This window comes from Rhyacophila brunnea, unplaced genomic scaffold (genome assembly GCF_057557595.1).
Source record: "Rhyacophila brunnea isolate RB1 unplaced genomic scaffold, BYU_Rbru_1.0 scaffold_10, whole genome shotgun sequence".
Classification (NCBI taxonomy): Eukaryota; Metazoa; Arthropoda; class Insecta; order Trichoptera; family Rhyacophilidae; genus Rhyacophila; species Rhyacophila brunnea.
Window position 1 is genome coordinate 40934110 of NW_028232752.1, and position 20226 is coordinate 40954335.

The 20226-nt window shown below is 31.4% G+C and overlaps 1 protein-coding gene across 1 annotated transcript in view; it reads right to left on the minus strand.

Annotated features, from left to right (window-relative positions):
• LOC147079196 (uncharacterized) overlaps positions 1-6362 on the minus strand; it is a 454759-nt gene extending 448397 nt beyond the window's left edge. The window contains exon 1 of the mRNA XM_085954516.1: positions 5817-6362. Within this exon, the coding sequence (XP_085810642.1) occupies positions 5817-5916 (100 nt within the window). The 5' untranslated portion in view covers positions 5917-6362. The remainder of the gene's footprint in view (positions 1-5816) is intronic.
• Positions 6363-20226: the final 13864 nt, after the last annotated feature.

The window sequence follows — 20226 nt, forward strand, 5'->3', positions numbered from 1 at the left end:
TTTAAGAGTAACTGGAAGATAATAGGACGTGCTGACCATCTAGTGTCCCATGATACATGCTACGGATGTCTCAAGAAGATCTCAATGTGGCATGACTTTTCTTGAAATCAACCGGATTCCGGTATCCTGGGTGACAGCTAAATCCCATCCACTAAATTATACGACTATGATGCCATGAGCCGTGAAGAACCAAGAAGACTGGCTTGGTGTCCACATGTACGGAGTGAACATGAACTAAGATGAATTATTTTGTACCAGAATCGGCGAATTTTAGTGCCCTCTGGTATTTCCTGAGATTATTAATCCATGATGAAAACCGGTGTCAAACGTTGGTAAAGGACGTAGAAATAAATACAATATTTTCTTAAGTATTTGCAATGTAAGTAAGCACACACTAGTATCTACTTGAAATGCATGACAATTATTATTGTTCATTTATGGTCTACAAATATTTTGAAGACTATCGAAAGAAACCGATGTCTACTTATTTATTATATCTACGTGCTTCTTGCTTTCGAGAGAACTGTTAGTCGCGCGATGCAAAATTTACGGCAGGTCGGTGTTACCTAAACTGAATGAAGTATGTATGTATGTTAACCATGTAATCACGAACACTTGCTTGTAAATTATACCAAGTAGACATAGCGTGGTTTGGTCAAAGTGAGATAACCACCATTCCAAGAAACTAAGGAGGGAAAACACACATCAGATAGATAATTCATTATCTACAAATTGTCTGAAAGCGCTCTGCAGTCGTTGATAATATATTGGTTATATGATTCACAAAATTAAAACTCGACAATAACCGTAGTAGGTATATTGAAATATTTAAAATATTGAAATCAGACAAATACACAGATGAAATATGATGCACGGTATATTCACGGAGGGAAAAGACATGTTTGAACAAGACTTCGATGGGGAAGGTCACCAGTGAGCCATAGCTAGTTGATGATTGGAGGAGAGCTGCGGAAAACCGAATGACATGCGGACGGAGGATTAAAAACTCCCGGCTATGATTTGGGTTATGGCGCCATCAAAGAAAAATATTTAAGCACATACTAAATTTCAGTTTACCGGGTTGCAGTAGAAGTATGTATGTATAAGCATTAATTACCACTACTATTGGAAGTCACAATTTTGCGTTGCGGCCAGTGTCACGCACTGATTTTTCCGCCCCTGTGGGGGGCGCTCCCATAAGGAGTAGTGCCCCCAGCCGCTCGGTCTGACCCTGGTAGTCAATGTGCCACCGGTGGAATGATGACGACCCTCGACAAGGCCGAACAAAAACATACGATATATTACATATGTATAAGTCCCGCAGTTTGCTCTGGCAGGTCCCACGACTTCTCAGGGTGAACTGTGGATGAATAAGTCGGTCGCAGACCAGGTAATAAGGTAATAAGGTTATAGGATTAAATTTGAATTAAATATATATTGGATAAAGGGGTTAATTAAGTTAGATTAGATGTAATATAAAATTTCATTTGTAATTATAATATGTATTGTAAATTGTAAATAAATATGTAATGCAAGGGTTAACAAGGTAATAAAGGGGGACTTATGGATGGGCGTTAGTAGTATATAGTAGTTAAAATAATTAAGATAATTAAGGAATTAATGTAATTTAAGTAATATTAATATTAATCATATTATGTACATCGATATCGCTATATGTTTGGTTGATAGTCTGACATCCGTCAACCTTATATAAATGTATAGCATATGGCGGTATCGGTGATCAGTGTGGATTTGTAAGAAATACAACCACCCCTAACGGATAAAAAGGCAAGATTATTAAATCCAAAGGCAGTCTGTTTTGTCACTTGTGGGTTCCGGGAGTCGCTTCTGCGACGGCTTGTATCCCCGGGACCCTCATGATCTCGTCTGCATAACTAATTAGAAATAATTAAGTTAATGTTAAATAATTAGTTAATAATAATCAAGTTAATTTTAAAATAATTAAATAATAATATTCGAATTAATTTTTAATTAATCAGTAATAAATGTGGTTATTTTTGTGACTTCGGATATTAGTTGACTCTTGTTTATTGAGACTTCGAACTGTGAACTTCGAATATTAATTGATTTGACTTTTTTTTTCCCCCTTACTAATTGTGGTGTATGGATAATAACAATAAATCGAGTTTCTTTTAATTATTATAAACTTTGGGACTTTCGATGCCAATGTGAATGATACCTTTGGACTATAATCCTTGATGAAGGAATGCCATAAGGCCAAACATATTCTAATAACAATAAAATACGAGTTCTGAAGATTTCATCTGGTGTTTAATTGACTTTGTGCTCCGTGACTTCTTGGTTACTCCACGTCCATGAGGTTCCTGCCTGTTCCTCCACATTAATGAACCTCCACTTCCAAGTGCCTGAGCTAGTCAGGAAGTCGGAGGCCTTCACCAGACTATAAAGAGATAAGGTCTTGATAGTTGGTACATACTGAAAAGTTCTAGATATATTTCAGATATTGAACATGGGTTTGTCGGGTAAAACATAGTCATTAATAATCAAACAATCCATATTCAACAGCTGACAAAAGTGAAATCATTATCTTACTAACATAACTTTCCACATTTCTGTCGGATATCAAATCTTTAGAGAATTGCAAAACGTAACACTTTATGCCTACTGAATTAAACATACATATTGTGTTTGAAATAAGTTAAATTATAAACGCGTGTCTATTGAAAATTCATTGCTGTTCGTCCTCATTTGGAACGGTTGGTCACCCGTCGATAAAGTGAATCGTATGAACGTAGCCGTGCCAGCAACTTTGAGAGAAAACTGCCAACCGACAACTGGTTCTTGCAGTACGTTTTAAAGTACACTCGTAATTGAGTCTTCTAAATGCAAATGCAGCTATCTCCGCAAATGAGAAAATTCGTACCCTTTTTTGTATGGGGAAATTGATCAATAATACACATTGCATGTAAATTTTAACATTCTTTATCACTCCAGTTAATACATCCGTCACCTATAAGTTAAACCGTGTTAACTTTAATACAGGTTAATAAAAAAAACTTCCTTATTATTACGGTCCAATACATTGCACCTTGTATCAATTCTTGAAATGCATCTTGTACATAATACCTACTGATAAATAAGACCACGTGTAATGTATGGCTCAGAAACCTGGTGCATGAACAAACATATAAATATAATGCTGGATACATTCTAGCAGAGCGTGCTACATAATATCTTCGGACCCCGGTTAATGTTGAAACGGAAATAAGTACCTTCAAGCTGAACGATTTGTATAAGATCCACAAATCGGACCACCTTCGATTTCTTAGCCATTTATATGAGTCACGCATGATTAAACTTGAGATCCGGATACTCAGAAAGCAAACGAAGACCTGGTCGAGCTCGTATAAGATGGTAGGATAAAGTCAAGTAGGATTTAAAGCCCTCTAGCGCCTAAAACTAAATGTGAACGACTATAATCAGATTTGGTTGAAGGCTGTGGGTCACTTAGCTGGAAAATACGAAGTTTGAAATTTGAGACATTTTTTTAATGTGTGTAACTTGAAATCTTTTGTATTTAAGTACATCGAATCGTGCTTCAATATTGTGATTATTCCGAAATTAGATTTGATAGAAAATTACACATTTTTTTATTAAAATCGATATTCTTTAAAATAAACATAAAAACCATACAATTATAAATTCAGCAAAAATCATTTTTGTACGCAATAAACTAAATTGTAATATGACTATGTAATTACAAGATGAGATCCTTTAATGAATTCACTGTCTATAAATAAGTAATGTTTTCTTTAATTGTAAGTTTATCTTTCTTTGACTTTAATTATATAAAAAATATTTTTCTTTATAATATTTTTAGATATCTACGTATTTAATAATTAAAAGACATGTAAACGTAAATTCTCAAAAGATGTCTTATATTGCAAGTTTCGTATTTTTCCGCCAGGTGCCTCTGGCAGGTGAAGTATTCGCCTTAAAGGAGGCCAGAACCAACATATTATTATATTTATAACGTTATATCGCCAGGAATAAGTATAATAACTTTTAGATACTCATTGACTCATTATAAACTATGTGCCTCGGATAAATCGAATCGAATATTAACAAGATAGTTTTTGTGTGTTTCCCTAGATTTTATTCAATACTATGAACATTACATATTGTGTAATATTAAAATTAATACATAGGTAGGTAGTTAGTTTCCTAGTACTTACGTTCTACAATATCTAAATTAAATATTAATGTTTATATTATATACACAAGGCGGCTATCGATGGTAGCTTATCACATTTATATATTGTATGTATTGAGGTATTATAATTATTATTACAATACGTTAGCCGTCTAAATAACCTCCTCAAAACATAAATGTGATAAACTACCGTCGATATCCGCCTTGTGTATAGAATAGACAAACAAAAATATGTTTTACATTCGTAATTGAATATTGATACGTAAGTCGTATATATACATATATTATATATCGTCAACACGACACACAACACGAGACATCCCTCATCTATGACGATGTTCAATTTATGATATATCCATAATTTATTGTTTTTTAAGTGTATATTATTTGTCTTGATTTAACTTATTCTGTGGGCACAATAGCACTTATTATCGATCATTCAATGATCAATAATACTTAGCTTAGAAACTTTTAACTTTCTGGTTTCCTAGTTTACTAATAAGGTTAGGTTAAAATGATGATTTAATTTTATATATTAAGGTATCTATATACAAAGTGAATCTACATACAATTATTCTATTAGCAAGTATTATTTGCATTTAGACGACTGAATATTAAAATAATTAATTTACCTCTGAGTACATTTGTTTACGTCGGCCGAGTGTCGGTTTTAAATCCACTGCACTTTATATACGGCTTTTTAAAACGCGAATAAAAATAATAATTTAAAAACTTATGCAGTTTTTATGAAGCGATAAGGCATAATTTTTATAGCAACGCACTAATTTAAAACAGTTTGTAAACTTTAAAGCAAAATCAAATGAAAAAAAATGTAGGAATTTGTTGGTTTTATACATATTGTATAGAATTGAAGTACATAATGTGCAATAATAATTATTAAGTATAATGCAACATTTAACTGATAGTTAATCGTTAGGTACATACATTATTCCGTGCAGGAACAATAACTTATTATCGGTTGCGCCCAAAATCTCTCGGGAACACGTTTACAAGACTATTATCAACGGTTTATTATAATTGCGTATATCCCTGAAATTGGTCCACCGAAAAAACATTCCCGCGATAAATAATTGTTCGTTTATGATAGGTATAATAAAATTCTCACCACTGCAGTATTGAAGAAAATAACATTTTAAAACCACTTTGTTTCAACACAAATGACATTAAATTTGATAGTACGGATCACAGTATCTACTTCAAACTTTTTAATAAATAAAATATAGGTACAATCTATTACACTAAGTAAAATAAACACAGAGTAACCACAATGTAAATAAAGCAATGATGAAAAATCCTATACCTAATTGAAGTTTTCTTTCTGGTTAATTTTCCGTGGGCCTTTCTACACGAAATCATATTAATCGATACCGCTTCTCTTTAAAATTAATTGATTGACGTGTAATGATTAATACAACGACGAAAATACTTGACGCAAAAATGATCAGTGATATTCTCGAATGATTTTGAAGCCTCATATCGATATCACATTGTAATTGTAATTGATTGGTTTGAAGGTATGTATATCATGTCCATATTATTGGAAGGTCTAGCTAAAAACTACAAACACATTTAAAAAAAATAAAAATATATTATGACTCACCTTGATCCTGTGCATTCTGGAGATGGTGTTGCATATGATGCAGATGGGCATAGTAGTGATGATGGTGCAAAATGCACTCCAAATCCGTGCAATTCAACATTATAACACACTTTCAACAGCAGAGTAACAAAACAGAAAATAAACAAATAACACAACCTTACTACTCAACAGTAAAAACACTTTATCTCACAAATTAGTCACAGTCACCTGAAAGTGGTGAAATCTTCAACGAATATTAAAATCATCGTTTTTATTTAAAATCAAACGGTTACTCTTAGAATATAAACACAACACATTTCTTTAAAATTGTAGTAAATAAAAAACGGCCGATATTAATTGCATGATGATAATTATTATTATTATCACTCAATTCAGTGTTGTCAAAACAGTTAGTAAAAGTGTGATTAAACAGTTGGCTATTTTCCGGAATGTTAATTCACAGTCGATAATATTATGTCAAAACCACGTGTATCGGGTCGCGGGTGTACCCGCTGAGGCTCAAGCCGGTACTTTGCTTGTTCACTAGGCGCCTGTCCGTCTAAGACTGAACAGGTCCCCCCGGTCTCGGAGCGCAGACCCTCCGCTTGCGGGTGGCCGCTCTCACCACGCCGCACCTGTCGCTCGCCAGCCCAATTGGCTCCGAACACCTCTTCTTCTTCTCGTAAGGTCAATAAACAATGTCCATTGATTGTAGCGTTTCCGATTTTTGTCGAATCGGACCGTTCGTTGAATTCGACGCTGCCAAGGCGAAAAATGAATGGAAACCTACGGAAGAGAGAAACAACATTACTATTTTGTTACTGAGCAACATATAAATATAAAACTATCGTAGGTACATAGAGGTAAACACTAATTACTAAGCGAAGTCTTATTAAAATTGATGATTTGTATCTGACAAGTACATCAATATTATGAAATGTTTTGTTATGATAGAAAAGTAGCGGAAAAAACAAGTCCAGATCGTTATTTTAAACATCACAATATTATGTATCTACTACTTGTATTTTTAAAACGTTATGATTGTCATATTTAGGGATTCCAATCCCGGGATCCCGAGCTATTTTCGACATCTATGAATCCCGGGATTGATAACCATAATCCCGGGATTTCGGGATTGATTTTTTATCAATTTTTATGGAAAATAAAATAAAAACGAAAGTATGACAGAAAAAATACTTTTAATAAAAAATAACTACATTAGAAATAAACTGAGTTTGAATGAAGTTTGATTTATACCCATGTGTAAGAAGCCGATTCATTTTATTTTTTCACATAAATTATTAAAAATGAGAAAGATTGGAAAAAAACAATGCTTCGCACTTTTAACAAAGTAATTCCACCATGATATCATACGTTTTCCGGCAGTTTCATATTTGGCTGACTAATTAGATTTATGAAGCGGAAAGGCCATAAGTACGCCATGATTATTTGCTTTACTATTTTAAATCTCGCTAATCCATTCATTATGTCTTTACTATCAGAAACAGCAATCTCATATTATATTCACATTATTATTTATATTACAATATTATTTACTCCATTAAACTTGTGTATTTCCAAGATTGAACGTATACAATATAAATGTCTTAAATAGAATAAATTATACTAGATTTATTTTTGACTGATTTTATCAATGTTATTTGTAAATATAAAATTTTTATATTAACAATGGAAAAAATGCCAATCCCGGGATCAGAATTTTGGCTCGGGATTGGATTCCCTAGTCATATTATATTATATTATCCTCCATATTGAAGCAATCAGAATTATTATAATATGTTAAATTTATTCCTTACTCTACAATGCATACTGATTACTGATTACCGATACTGTTTCATCAAAATTATAAAACAATATTTTTATTCATCTTTTATAATTCATAATGCAACAAAGATACTGTAATCACATGTCATAATCAATTTATAAATATATACTAATTACTTTCATATTATATCTACCTAAGTATATAATATTATACTTACCTAATATCGAAATCATAAAACTAAGTTTACTATGAAACACTGTACACGTTTATTGCCCAAGTAGTTTTTGATCACCCAGTTAGATAATCAACACACACTTATAATTTTCGATGAGTATTTTATTCGTCTAACACTGGGGTAGTGAAGTTTAAGGTCACGTACTGAGTGTAGCGAAGATTTTGGCTCCGCCCTCTTTAGCAATCATCTATGTGTGTATTTCTATATAAAGCAATAATACAATAATTTAAGTATCTGTCTGTGATTTCAAAATATAAACATTTTGACTATTCTCATACATAAACACAAAATATGTTTTTTTATGTTCGTCTCTTTATTTGCTACGTTACCCAAAAACTACTAGAAAAGTATTGAAGCAGTTTGCACAGCTTAAAACTATATTACTGGTAGGGACTAAGATAGTCGAGTTTGATTTAGATATCTCAAAAATTAACAAAACAAACAATCTCAAAAATAACACATTTGGAATAATTCATCACGAGAAATTAAAGTGGTATATCAACAGTGGAATGATAGATGAGGTGCATATATAGGGGTGCACGCCTACATCAAATCGTTGTCGATTGTGCGAGGTCATTCGAGCTCTCAGTCGAGCTAGGTGTCTACAGACAATTACTGGATATTCATAGAAATGGAATGGCTGGGGGAAAAGTCTGGATCCAACCCTCGCACAAAAATCTTAATATCAAAATGGGCACGTTAGCAGAATAAATACAAGAAAAAATCTACAATAATTATTCCCACTTCCACACAGGTAAAGTTTTTTATTAAACGAAATACCTTAGAAAGTATTTTTACATTTATAATCTGCAGATAACTGTATACGGGATAGCGGAATAAAAACAAAACTATAAGGACATTAACACAATGTACATATTATATAAAATAACTGATGACTATTTTGCAATATTAGTACTGGATGTGCAATTAAGTTCATCACCTGTTTACGAGCATCTGTTGTATGAGCAGACGACGATATTTGTGAGTCAAGTTGTCTTAAAATTAATGACGACATTCAAAAAAATATCAAAATTGGCTATATATACCAATTTACTTTTTTCCTCTTCTGTATAATTTTGTAAGAAGCCTGTTAACCTGGCAACCAAAAATTATCAAAATCACCTGTAAATCATTTTTTCAATACCAGCGCTTCGCTTCACTCTGTACGCGAACATAATATATAGATTATTTTCCCAAAATAGATATCGTATTTCTTTCGTATTTTTATTACACGTACGTAAAATGTACTTTTTACGATGAAACATTTAAATGTACTCTTGTGTTGCATAGGTAGCTTTCCCACCAAAAAATATTGGTTAATTATCTCGTCCCAAAAGGGTACAATAAGTACATGTAAATTATTGTATGTATGTATTACATATTTTTACCGTAGCACCATACACCGTAAGTTTTCTTGCAGACATTGCAGACAGTATTGTTCCAATTTAATTATATTCAATTAGAACATTAATTTTGTATTGACTCGTAAACGCTGTCAACTATGTTCAATTTGATACTGAACATCTATCAAAATTTTATTTAAATTAAACGATATGATTGTATTTCTAATTTACTTACCTACCCATTTTCTTCTGTCTTTCCACTGTATTCTTGTTGTTTTTAATTCATATTTTGTAAGTGTTTTATTTTGATATGAATTTGATCCCAATACTATATGGCCATATATTTCCGATACAACATCTTAGTGTAAACTATGATACTGCATAGATACAAATTTCAGGACACGTTACCAAATACATTATTATTACAATATACCTACGTTTATTCAACAAATTATTTTTAAATTATTTACAGTATTTACATACACAAAACGGTACTTTCAAATGAAGTATTAGGGGTGGACTGGGTGCACTCCAGTCTCTATTCATGTTTGATAATAATTATGATATCATCGTCTGCATCCTGGATTAATCCACTGTAATACCTTTCACTACAAGAAACTGTTGGTAGGTAGGTATAACCGCTGATAAAGAAGTAACCTTACATTTATTTATATTTACTTATTGATCAATTTGTTCAAACTTTAAAAAATATTTTAATAATCATTGGGTAATTATAAATTGAAAAATGGCAATAACGTTGTTTTGTTAACTAGGCCGGATGTAAACTTTAAGGGACCATGGGCTAATACTCACTGAGCCACCAAAAACTAAACAAACATAATTTCAAAACAATCATATTATAATTTGTGTAATCGAATTTGTGCTACAAGCGCATTTACGCGTTCTATAATTCCGTGCGCGCAAGGCCGATCATAGAAAATGAGCGTGTATACACACTGTACTTTATGCTATGCAGGATATATGAATTCGCTAAATGCCGGGTTGCGGGTACCACCGTGCTAATACATCCAGGCACTTACTGAAAACTTATGTAATATATTTTCTCACTTTTTACTATGCATGTTCAAGTTGTAAACATAACAAGTAGGTAAAATATAACATGAGACCATTTGTTTCGCCTACAAATTTTATGAGTTTGACCGGCAGGATATAGATATTTATGGGTTGTAAATATTTCTTCAGGTGACATAATACGTTTTATTGCAGTTGATTTCAACATTATTCTATTTTAATTAAGGTTCCAACCAACTTTTGTAGCGCTTGGTGTGGAGATAGAGACCTCCTCTGGCTCAAGGTTTTTTCATGGATTTTTCAATTTATTTCTAAGGGTCCGGAGCTTTAACCCCTTTATACCAATGGTACATGAGGTCCTGCCGTTTAATTAAAATGTTTGCTTCTGTCATTCCATTTTTTATATAGTATGCATGATCGTCGTTATTTAGATTTGACATAACGTCGACAGTCTATGCATCTGGGCCTCAGGGAAGATTTGATATGCCTATTGCATATTATACAATGGTACATGCCACTGATTTCTCTATTACAGTGATGGTCGTATGTCATATTATCGTCGTTATAATAATATAATCACCATTCATTGGAGATTCACCCAGCCATGTAATAAGCCGGTATCTTTTGTGCCGTGGAAAGTTTATAATACTTATAATAGTACCTACTCGCATTTACGTCTACTATTGTATGCGCGGTTCGAATCGTTCTGTCAATGACTTGAAGTTAGGTACCGTATGATAGCTCCGGGAAGGCAGCGCAAAAACGAAAGTAGCGTTTTTTTTATGTTTGTACTTTTACTGTCACTTGGAATTTGTGATCGCAACGAGCGTTTACGTCTATACACTATTAATTAGTATACATCACCGAAGAAACATTAAGTCCCCTCCAAACAAAATAACTGATGAAATTTAAGAAAACGAAACCTTACCTCTATAGTGAAACCTACAAAATAACAACATTTCGAGGGCATTTTTTGTATTTCAAACATCTCACGAGTAGTACAAAATATGATTATTTTGAATGATAGATAATATTATGATGTGCTGATGATTCTAATGTTGTGCCTAGGTAACTAATTGAGTTAATTGACTGTCATTGTAAATGCTACATAACTGTTAGTATTTAAAGGGATATAACCGAGTTTTTTTTTTTAAATTAGATACCTTTTAATGAAAATAACAGCAGCATTATTTTTATACCCAGTAGTTCATGGACTGTAACCTATTTTAGGAATCAGATGCATTTTTATGCGATTATCGGTGATGTGAAAAATTGATCCTAACATATTTTTTTTACTTAGAATGTCACATGTACCTCTTTAATTCTCAGCACCTCATAAAATACTCATATGATCTACGACAAATTATTTTTTTGTTTAAGTATTGTATATTTTTGTTAAGGTATAAAATGTTTAAACGTTTTAAAAAGCAATGTCAAACAAACTATAAAAAAAATTGCGTCGAATATAAAAGGGCAGCTAAGCGAGGTACATGCAATAAATAGCATGGTCTATGGGAGATGGTAAGCCATAGACACGTCAGTACCTATATTATAATATCAACGTGTCCTTTACGTACTACATTATATATTATATTAATATTCATGTTCATTATCATCTGTTTGCCATTTATTGCCTGATTTGATTTTTTATGACAATTTGTTTTACTTATCTAAATCTAAATGACTTAGAATTTGAAACGAGTTCCAAATTTTTCACAAAGACTTTTTATCCAATGTCAGAAACGTATACATTTAGAAATTAACATATTTTTTGTGCAGCAAGTTAAACATAGGTAAGTATAGAATTGTAAGCTACCTAAATATATACTTATATATTGCTCGTTTATGTTTATATCATATACAAATTGGATTAACAAGGGAACACACAAATTGAGCTTAATATTTTTTTAGAAGATTATTTTAGTTACAAGTATTTTCATAATAATTGACTGTGCATACTAGGAGAAACTGAATATTAATGTGATACGTAGATTATTTTATTAATTAAATATGTATTATTATTTAATGAATATCGTCGGTATTTATTTAATCTATGATCGTCAGTAATTCTAAAATAGGATGTCATGGTTTATGCACCTTTTGACTGTTCTGAGTTATGAAGTCATACATTGCCAGATAGGCAATATTTTCACCAATCTTGGGATTCCAGAATTGAAAATAGTAATCTTAGGATTATAAAATCTTTCCGTACTTGCGATTCTTAATATATATTTCATATCATCATACAAATCTATTTGATTTAATTTATTAAATTATTTCTCATTAGAATGTGTAGTTATCGATTAGTCTTTAGTCCAAATTTTAATGCGGGCAACTAATTTTGAAGTAGGTAACGTGTGAATTACACAATATTTGGCTGTAGTAGTATCATTTTTTCTATAATTATGTAAACTGAAAACTGTGAATCCATTATCTTGATAATATCCCTGTGAAACGGATGAAACCGGTCCATATTAATATATAATAAAAAAAATGGAATTAGTACTATAAAATTGCGTTTCATTTAATTAATAATTGTATTATCATCTAGATTCCAGTAACTGTCTTCTCAAAAAACAAATTACTGAAATGCTATCTAATATCAATGTTTAAAAAATATATTATATGGCTTCTAGAACCTCATATTGATAACCTTTTCATATTACCTCTCAATATTTTTCATTGAATATTATTATTATAGTCATCTACTTACGGGTACATATTCCTGCGAGATATTCGGCAATAAATCGTCGGTAAAATATTATCTTCTATATGTGCTAGTCAGTTAGTGTGAGCATGATATTGTCAGTATATGATAGAACGCCTCTTGTCCACTAGAACGAAGAGTATTTATACTAGCAAGGACGCTAACCAGAATATGTGTAATAACGAATAACGTTTTCTACACATTGTTTACATTGTTTTCTACACATGTTTCCGTAAAAACCATTATTATTTATAGATAATATTAATATATTATTAGAATTATTATCGTGACTTATTTAAGTAAGTACCTATATCAGTCAGTATATGCCTAGTATAAAAAAGAGAATTGCGATTTAAACGGAATACAATGTATCTATGTATTTGTATTAAATAATATTATGTAAATACAAATAAGGTATATTTTGAGTGCATTTTTTGCCAGGATTATACTCTGGGTTCACTCCTTATAGCATAGCAATTCTGATACGAAAACATGATTTCATTAATATTTTTTCGGAATAGTTGTTTATTATGCACTTTTTCAATTTAACTTTTCAAGATAGATGATAAAAACAAACCTTTGAAAAATTATTATCTGACATTCATTATTATAAGTAACCTGTTTTAAGAAAATAAAAATAATACTCGTACATACCTACAAGCAATGCTACTTACATAATATTTCCTGTTTTATTTAAAAACACAATTGTCAACTCTGGATTGCAAATGTGTCGTTCTACTATATTGATAATTCAGGTCAATCAAAACATTAGTCATGTACTGGCTGTCAATTTTTAACAAAGTAGGTAGGTATCTACACATATTAAATTGCCAGGTGGTTAACTAATTATTATCAAATAAATCGTATTTAAACGAAGAGGAATGACATCTTACTTCTAGTGTATATTAGCAATTGTATTTGTATTTGGTACTGAATTGTATGTAATATTGTATATGCACAATTCATTAATACTTAACATAATATTTGACTATTTTTACATTTAAAAACGATTATTTTTTTGAACATAATTATATAGTATGACATCTCACAAAAGGTTATTCAAATTAAAACGTAGGTAATTCATTTATTGAACTGGCATTCCATATTTCCTGATAAACATAGTTCATGGATGCATAATACTATAAACTGTGATGAAAAATGGAGAAATAATTTAAATTTAAATCGTCATTTTCACTCTTCGAACGGTTAAATTCGCAGTAGGTGTTTGGTGGGGAAAATACTTATTGCCCTACTAGAAGTGCTTAGTGATTTACTATCACTACTATATTTTCACAGATGATTCATTTCTGTCAGCGCAATATTGTAATTTACAAATATTCAGCACGTGGAGTGAAATAATAAGGTAATATACTTTAGTACTACCATTAGTACCCGGCTTCGCACAGCGTCGCTTTGTGGATACGTTTATCTTAGATATTAAAAAAAAAGTAATTATATTTTTAATATTAAAATATCTGTGTAATACAATATGGCAATATGAAAATAATTCTAGGAGTAAAGGTCAAACAAAATAACACTAAATAAAATCGAAACCAAAATATGCAAACGTTAATAATAGTATTAATATGTAGTAAAAAATCCAAAATTGGATGGAACAAACAAACAACAAACTTTGTATTTTATATAATACTAATTTACCTTTGCAGGTGTGCGCACAACGACTGACAAAAGTTTCATCTCAATCGGATTAATGGTATAGGAACGCATACGAATAGAAGATGAAGATTTTGTCTAATTCAAAAATCTTCACGGGCATGCGCATGACAACTCACTAAAGTTTCATTGCAATCAGATGAATGGTATAGGAACGCATACGAATAGAAGAGAAGAAGATGGTTGTACTAATTCAGAAACCTTCGCGGGCGTGAGAACAACGCTTGATCAAACTTTCATTGCAATCGGATGAATGGTATAGAAATGCATACAAATAGAAGAAGATATAATGAAGAAGAAGAAGGTGAAGAAGATGGTTGTCCTAATTCAGAAACCTTTGCGGGTGTGGGCATAACAACTGACGAAAGTTTCATTGCAATCGGATGAATGGTATAGGGACCATACGAATAAAAGAAGATAGAACGAAGGATAAGAAGAAGATGTTTGTACTAATTCAGAAACCTTTGCGGGTGTTACCACAACAACTGATGGAGGTTTCTTTCGCAATCGGATGAATGGTATAGGAACCATACGAATAAAAGAAGATATAATGAAGAATAAGAAGAAGATGGTTTTTCTAATTTAGAAACCTTTGCGGGTGTGCGTACAATAACTGACGAAAGTTTCGTCGCAATTGGATGAATGGTATAGGAACCCTACGAATAAAAGAAAATATAATGAATAAGAAAAAGATGATGATTTTTCTAATTCAGAAACCTTCGCGGGTGTGCATACAACCACTTACCAAAATTTCATCGCAATCGGATGAATGGTATAGGAACGCATACGGGACAGACATTCATTTTTATATATAGGATTTATAGCCTATACTCTTCGCGCAAGTGCAAGCAATAAGTTAACAAAGTGTTATCGCAATCGGATGAACGGTATGGCAGCGCATAAAATACGAACAAACAAACAAATATTGATTTTTATATATTAGATTATGATAATTGCATAATTTTAATCATTTTCACGGATGGTTTGAATTAATAAGGAAACTTATGATATAAGGCAATGGTGGCGATTCTATGACAGACGCGGTATCCGTTGGTATACAAAAAGATTATTTTATTTATACACCACCGATACGTACCACGTCCTGCCGGCCAAAAATGGGAAATCGACTCGAATTCTGGATGTATAGTAATTATTTTCGTGAACGACTTGATATTTTTGAAAGGAAAACTAAAAAAGATCTCGGTTCTGGCCATATGTAAAGGACATAAGTATCCAGGGCCGCGCTAAGGGTAGCTGCCGTTCGGATTCTAGCCCAAAATTACCAATAAAATTTAGGTACAAATAAAAAATCCTTTTTAATGGAGATATTAAATAATACAAAGAAAGGTTGGAATTATTATTTTATTATCATAAAAATATTTCATATTAAATAGGTAGGTACTTAAGTATAACAAATATTATATTTTAATTTATTCAATAGATTCTGTACGTCTGAGCGTCAAGAGAGTCAAAATGATATTATGTATATTTATACATATAACGAATTGTTTTTTTAAATGTTTCACCTTTATGGTTTTCATTTTTATTTTCTGGCTCCCTTCATCGCACAAAGAATTATATTTGTAGATAAACATTTTATGTATAATGCTATGATACTGAGTCATCTGTACTTATAAAGTAATCTTTTCGGTATTTTTTGAATACTTATACCTCTAACTGTAATCAATTAGTCATAAATCCGAGATACTCATATTATTATACCCTAAATTAGAATATGGTACATAATATTTGTATAGTTCACTCTCACTCTTCTATTTTCCGCCAAGTGGTAAGTGCCGCCCTACGTAGGAATGTCACATATTATTTCATCAGAATGTTCAATTTATGTATACTATATTTTTTTTGTCTACTATAAGACTTTTGTCATACTCTGAAACCTGCCGCCCCATGTTTCGCATCCCAAACACTCCCGCTTGGCGCGCCCCTGTTAAGATTTTATAATTTTGAGGAAAACTGCTTGGTCGAAGCCAAAAATACTGCTCCTTTCTAATTAAACAACAAATCTTAGTCAATACATTATTACAAATATGTTTTTTATAGAAACAAAAAGATTTGGCACCAAAATACAAAAAATGGATTTATTACTCCTGACATATCTTATTTACCCAGGTACGTAAATCAAGAAAAATTTTCATTTCACAGGAATAATCATTACAAATTCAATAAAAAAAATGTTCTATGGAAATTCCACTGACAGAGAACATACTTATGTGAACGAAAATATGTATATTCTTCACGAGTAATGCGAATATCATATTACATGGTCGTAGCGTCTCGAAAAAGAAGAAAGTATCAAAAACTTGTAGGTACCTTAAAATCGACTATTGTGATTTTAAAGAAAGCTGTTATAATAAAAATTGTTTTTCAATATATTATTTACTATTTAATATGAACTATAAAGTAATAAATCATCGTATATAATAATACATAAAATTAAACTTTACATTTCTTAAAATTAAAAAATATATTTCGTATATAAATATATTACAAAAATTATATAAACACACATTATTTATTAATTACGGATGTTTAACAGTGTAAGACGTAAATAAATAAATTAATTAAAAAATATATGTACCTGCCAACATCTAAATTGTGTTACATTATTTTCAAAAACAAGCGTTTCGGCTTTACGATATTTACATTTAAAATTATTTTATTCAGAATTAAAATAACTGTTTATATTATTATTTATAAAACCTGTGCAAAACGCGTCAGTTTTTGTTAGAAGTAGGTATAAGCCGACGTCAAGAAATTATAAAAACCAAGGTCTCCTTATACAGGTTTGGCCATTGAATATTTATTATTGATCTGAAGCCAGCTCAATAATGATGTTTTTTTTTTATTTTGTAAAATAAACCGAATATTGCAATAAAACCGTAAACCACAGATTATTTTTATATGTTACCGATGATAAGCGAAAGATTTTATTATTTGTAGGTAACTATTAAGTTTTCTAACTGAATAATTCGTAATAATGTTATAATAATTGTGAATAGTATAAATAAAGCTATGACCAAATCTACCAATCTCTATAGAAAGAAGGTCTTCCGGCTGTTTCATATGGGTTTTGTTCATAATAAATATGATTAATTTGTATTTTGGAGGAACTATAATATAAATGAAAAAATATTTTGAATGCCATTATTAATGCAATGGTATTTTAATATTCATTTAATAAGAAAATCAATTATTTCAGTAAAAAAATGATAATTCCATGTAGACCTAAAAAATTCTGTTATTTTCCAAAACAATAAAGTGACACCTACTTTAGTTCTAAGTGCTCGGCCGTAGTCAATTGGCGGGCGCGGCGCGGCGGCGTCTTGCGAAACTCAAACGTATAACCGTGTGTATTATGCCCCAAAAAACACACTGTCTACGAACATTTTACACACGGTTATACGTTTGAGTTTCGCAAGACGCCGCCGCGCCGCCCCCGCGCGACCACTACGTTCTTGCACTAAGCGTTTCACATTAAGTCGTTGTCTTCAGACATCGACAGCTACACAAAACAAGTCAGTCTGGTTTGATGTAACCGTCTCGTTTATTATTTACACTCGTATTTACTCTGTTGAAATCGGGAGATTGATTAATATTTTGAGCCATTATTTAGCAGAATTTATCTAATTTCAATGAATAGTCAATTTGGTTGCCGCTTTCGATCTCAAAATACCACCGTATTTGGTGCAATACTTTCCAAAATTAACCATTGTGAACACGATTCTTTGTATAGTAGGTAAGTATACAAAATTATCATAAATTCGAAACGGACGACTAAAAAAATATTAAAAATTATTTAATCAAACCTCAGATCGCAGCCATTGAGATGCAAAGGCCTGCAAGAAGCCTGTCTTACTGCTTAAGTTGTTTGTTATGAGCTATTAGTCGCGGTGGTCAAACTGTCCAACCATGAACGCAAAGGTCAAATTTGTTAAGAGCTGCTTGTGACAATGTGATATAACCATTCGCAAAATAAATTAAATTGAATTGAACAAAATATAAACAGAAAACTTTGTCGTCAGGCATTATAAACTAGACCTTATTGTTAATATATGTACATATAAAATATAAAGAAATTTGACCACGTATTTGTTCCGATTTTTATGAGGTGTAAATGAGAACTTCTAATAGGTATTGGTAATATTTAAATGATCGGTACATATTTACCTGATAACTATGTATCCTTCTTAAAAGGCGGATCGTAACGTTTTTAGCAAAACGTACAGTTTAATACAATATGTTAATGATAACTTTCTTTTTCAATAATCAATACGCATGTAAGAGCATTAACAGATTTTTATTTCTTTTTACTTTTATTACCGTAGATATTGTTTCATGAATATTGTTAACGTTAAAATGTCGTTTGATAAATTCTTTAAAATATGACAAAATGATTTTTTTTAAATAATTTTAACGTATTCTTTTTTTAATTTAAAAATATCGATTTTATAATAAATTAAATATGTATAACATGATTTTTATTATTTAAGAGCGAATTTAATTGCGAGAGAAAAATAATATTGTATGCCTTGGCAGCACGGAAACGTGGCGGCATGCATAAACATTTTTGTTTTAACATTATGTTACACTATATCAATGATGTACCTAAATACTGTTTTGTAGAATAATTTGTGATTATTCATCTAAAAGTCTTAAAAAAAATATTATATAATATAATACAAATGCAGGGCAGTAAAGAGTTAGTAAACAAATTTCAGAGAACAAAACTGTGATGTTTCCTGCAAATGAATACTAAATATTACTTGCGTCTAATTTATTCATTCTCATTGGTAACCTTTTTGAGCTTTACTTTCATACATTCAGGTTCCGTCTCTATGTCGGGAGGTTTCTCAACATCTTTGCTTAGACACGTGTTCGATAATACGGACTACGCAAATGCGAAATGAATCACAATATTTTCCACCCCAAATGGAGCTTGTGCCCTGCAATATGAAGCCTTCTAATTAGATTTCTTAGAGTATTGGGTTCTAGCCATTCCCTCCAGTTGTTTATGTATAGATCTGCCTTAAAAGACTCGGTTGCCCCCATGCAAAATTACAAAATGCTGCCCCACCGTCCATCATTAAATAGTATATGACAATTAAGACAAAATAATGGAATCGGTAAAATGAAAATTATTTCCTGAAATAATGATAATAAGTACATATTTGAAAATTATTCTGCGCCTGTAATTTTATGAATGATATTGCAAAGTATAATAATTATATTATATTATTATTATATAGTTGCACGTTAGTTGATATGGGGGGGGGGGGTTAGTCAATACCTGGACCTTTTATTTTGAATGTGTAAAGAATTTATGCAAAATAATTGAGGTAAAATAGATATAGGTACCTATTATATTTAATACAATTCATTCCAAAATGTTATTAGTGATTTTACCTATGAAATCATTTATGTGAAGGACGGCGGCCATCGACGACTCAATATTTTAATGATTAGTAAAAATTAAAAAAAAAAAAGGCTGTGTTTGACCATCCTCAAAATGCGGTCGCTCTCATGTAATGTGCACAATATTACTGATCATCGTGTGGATTTAGTTTGACCCAACATTAGTCTCATGCAGTGTCGTTTCGGGACAAAGAAGTGTGGTACTAAAATCTTTGCATCCT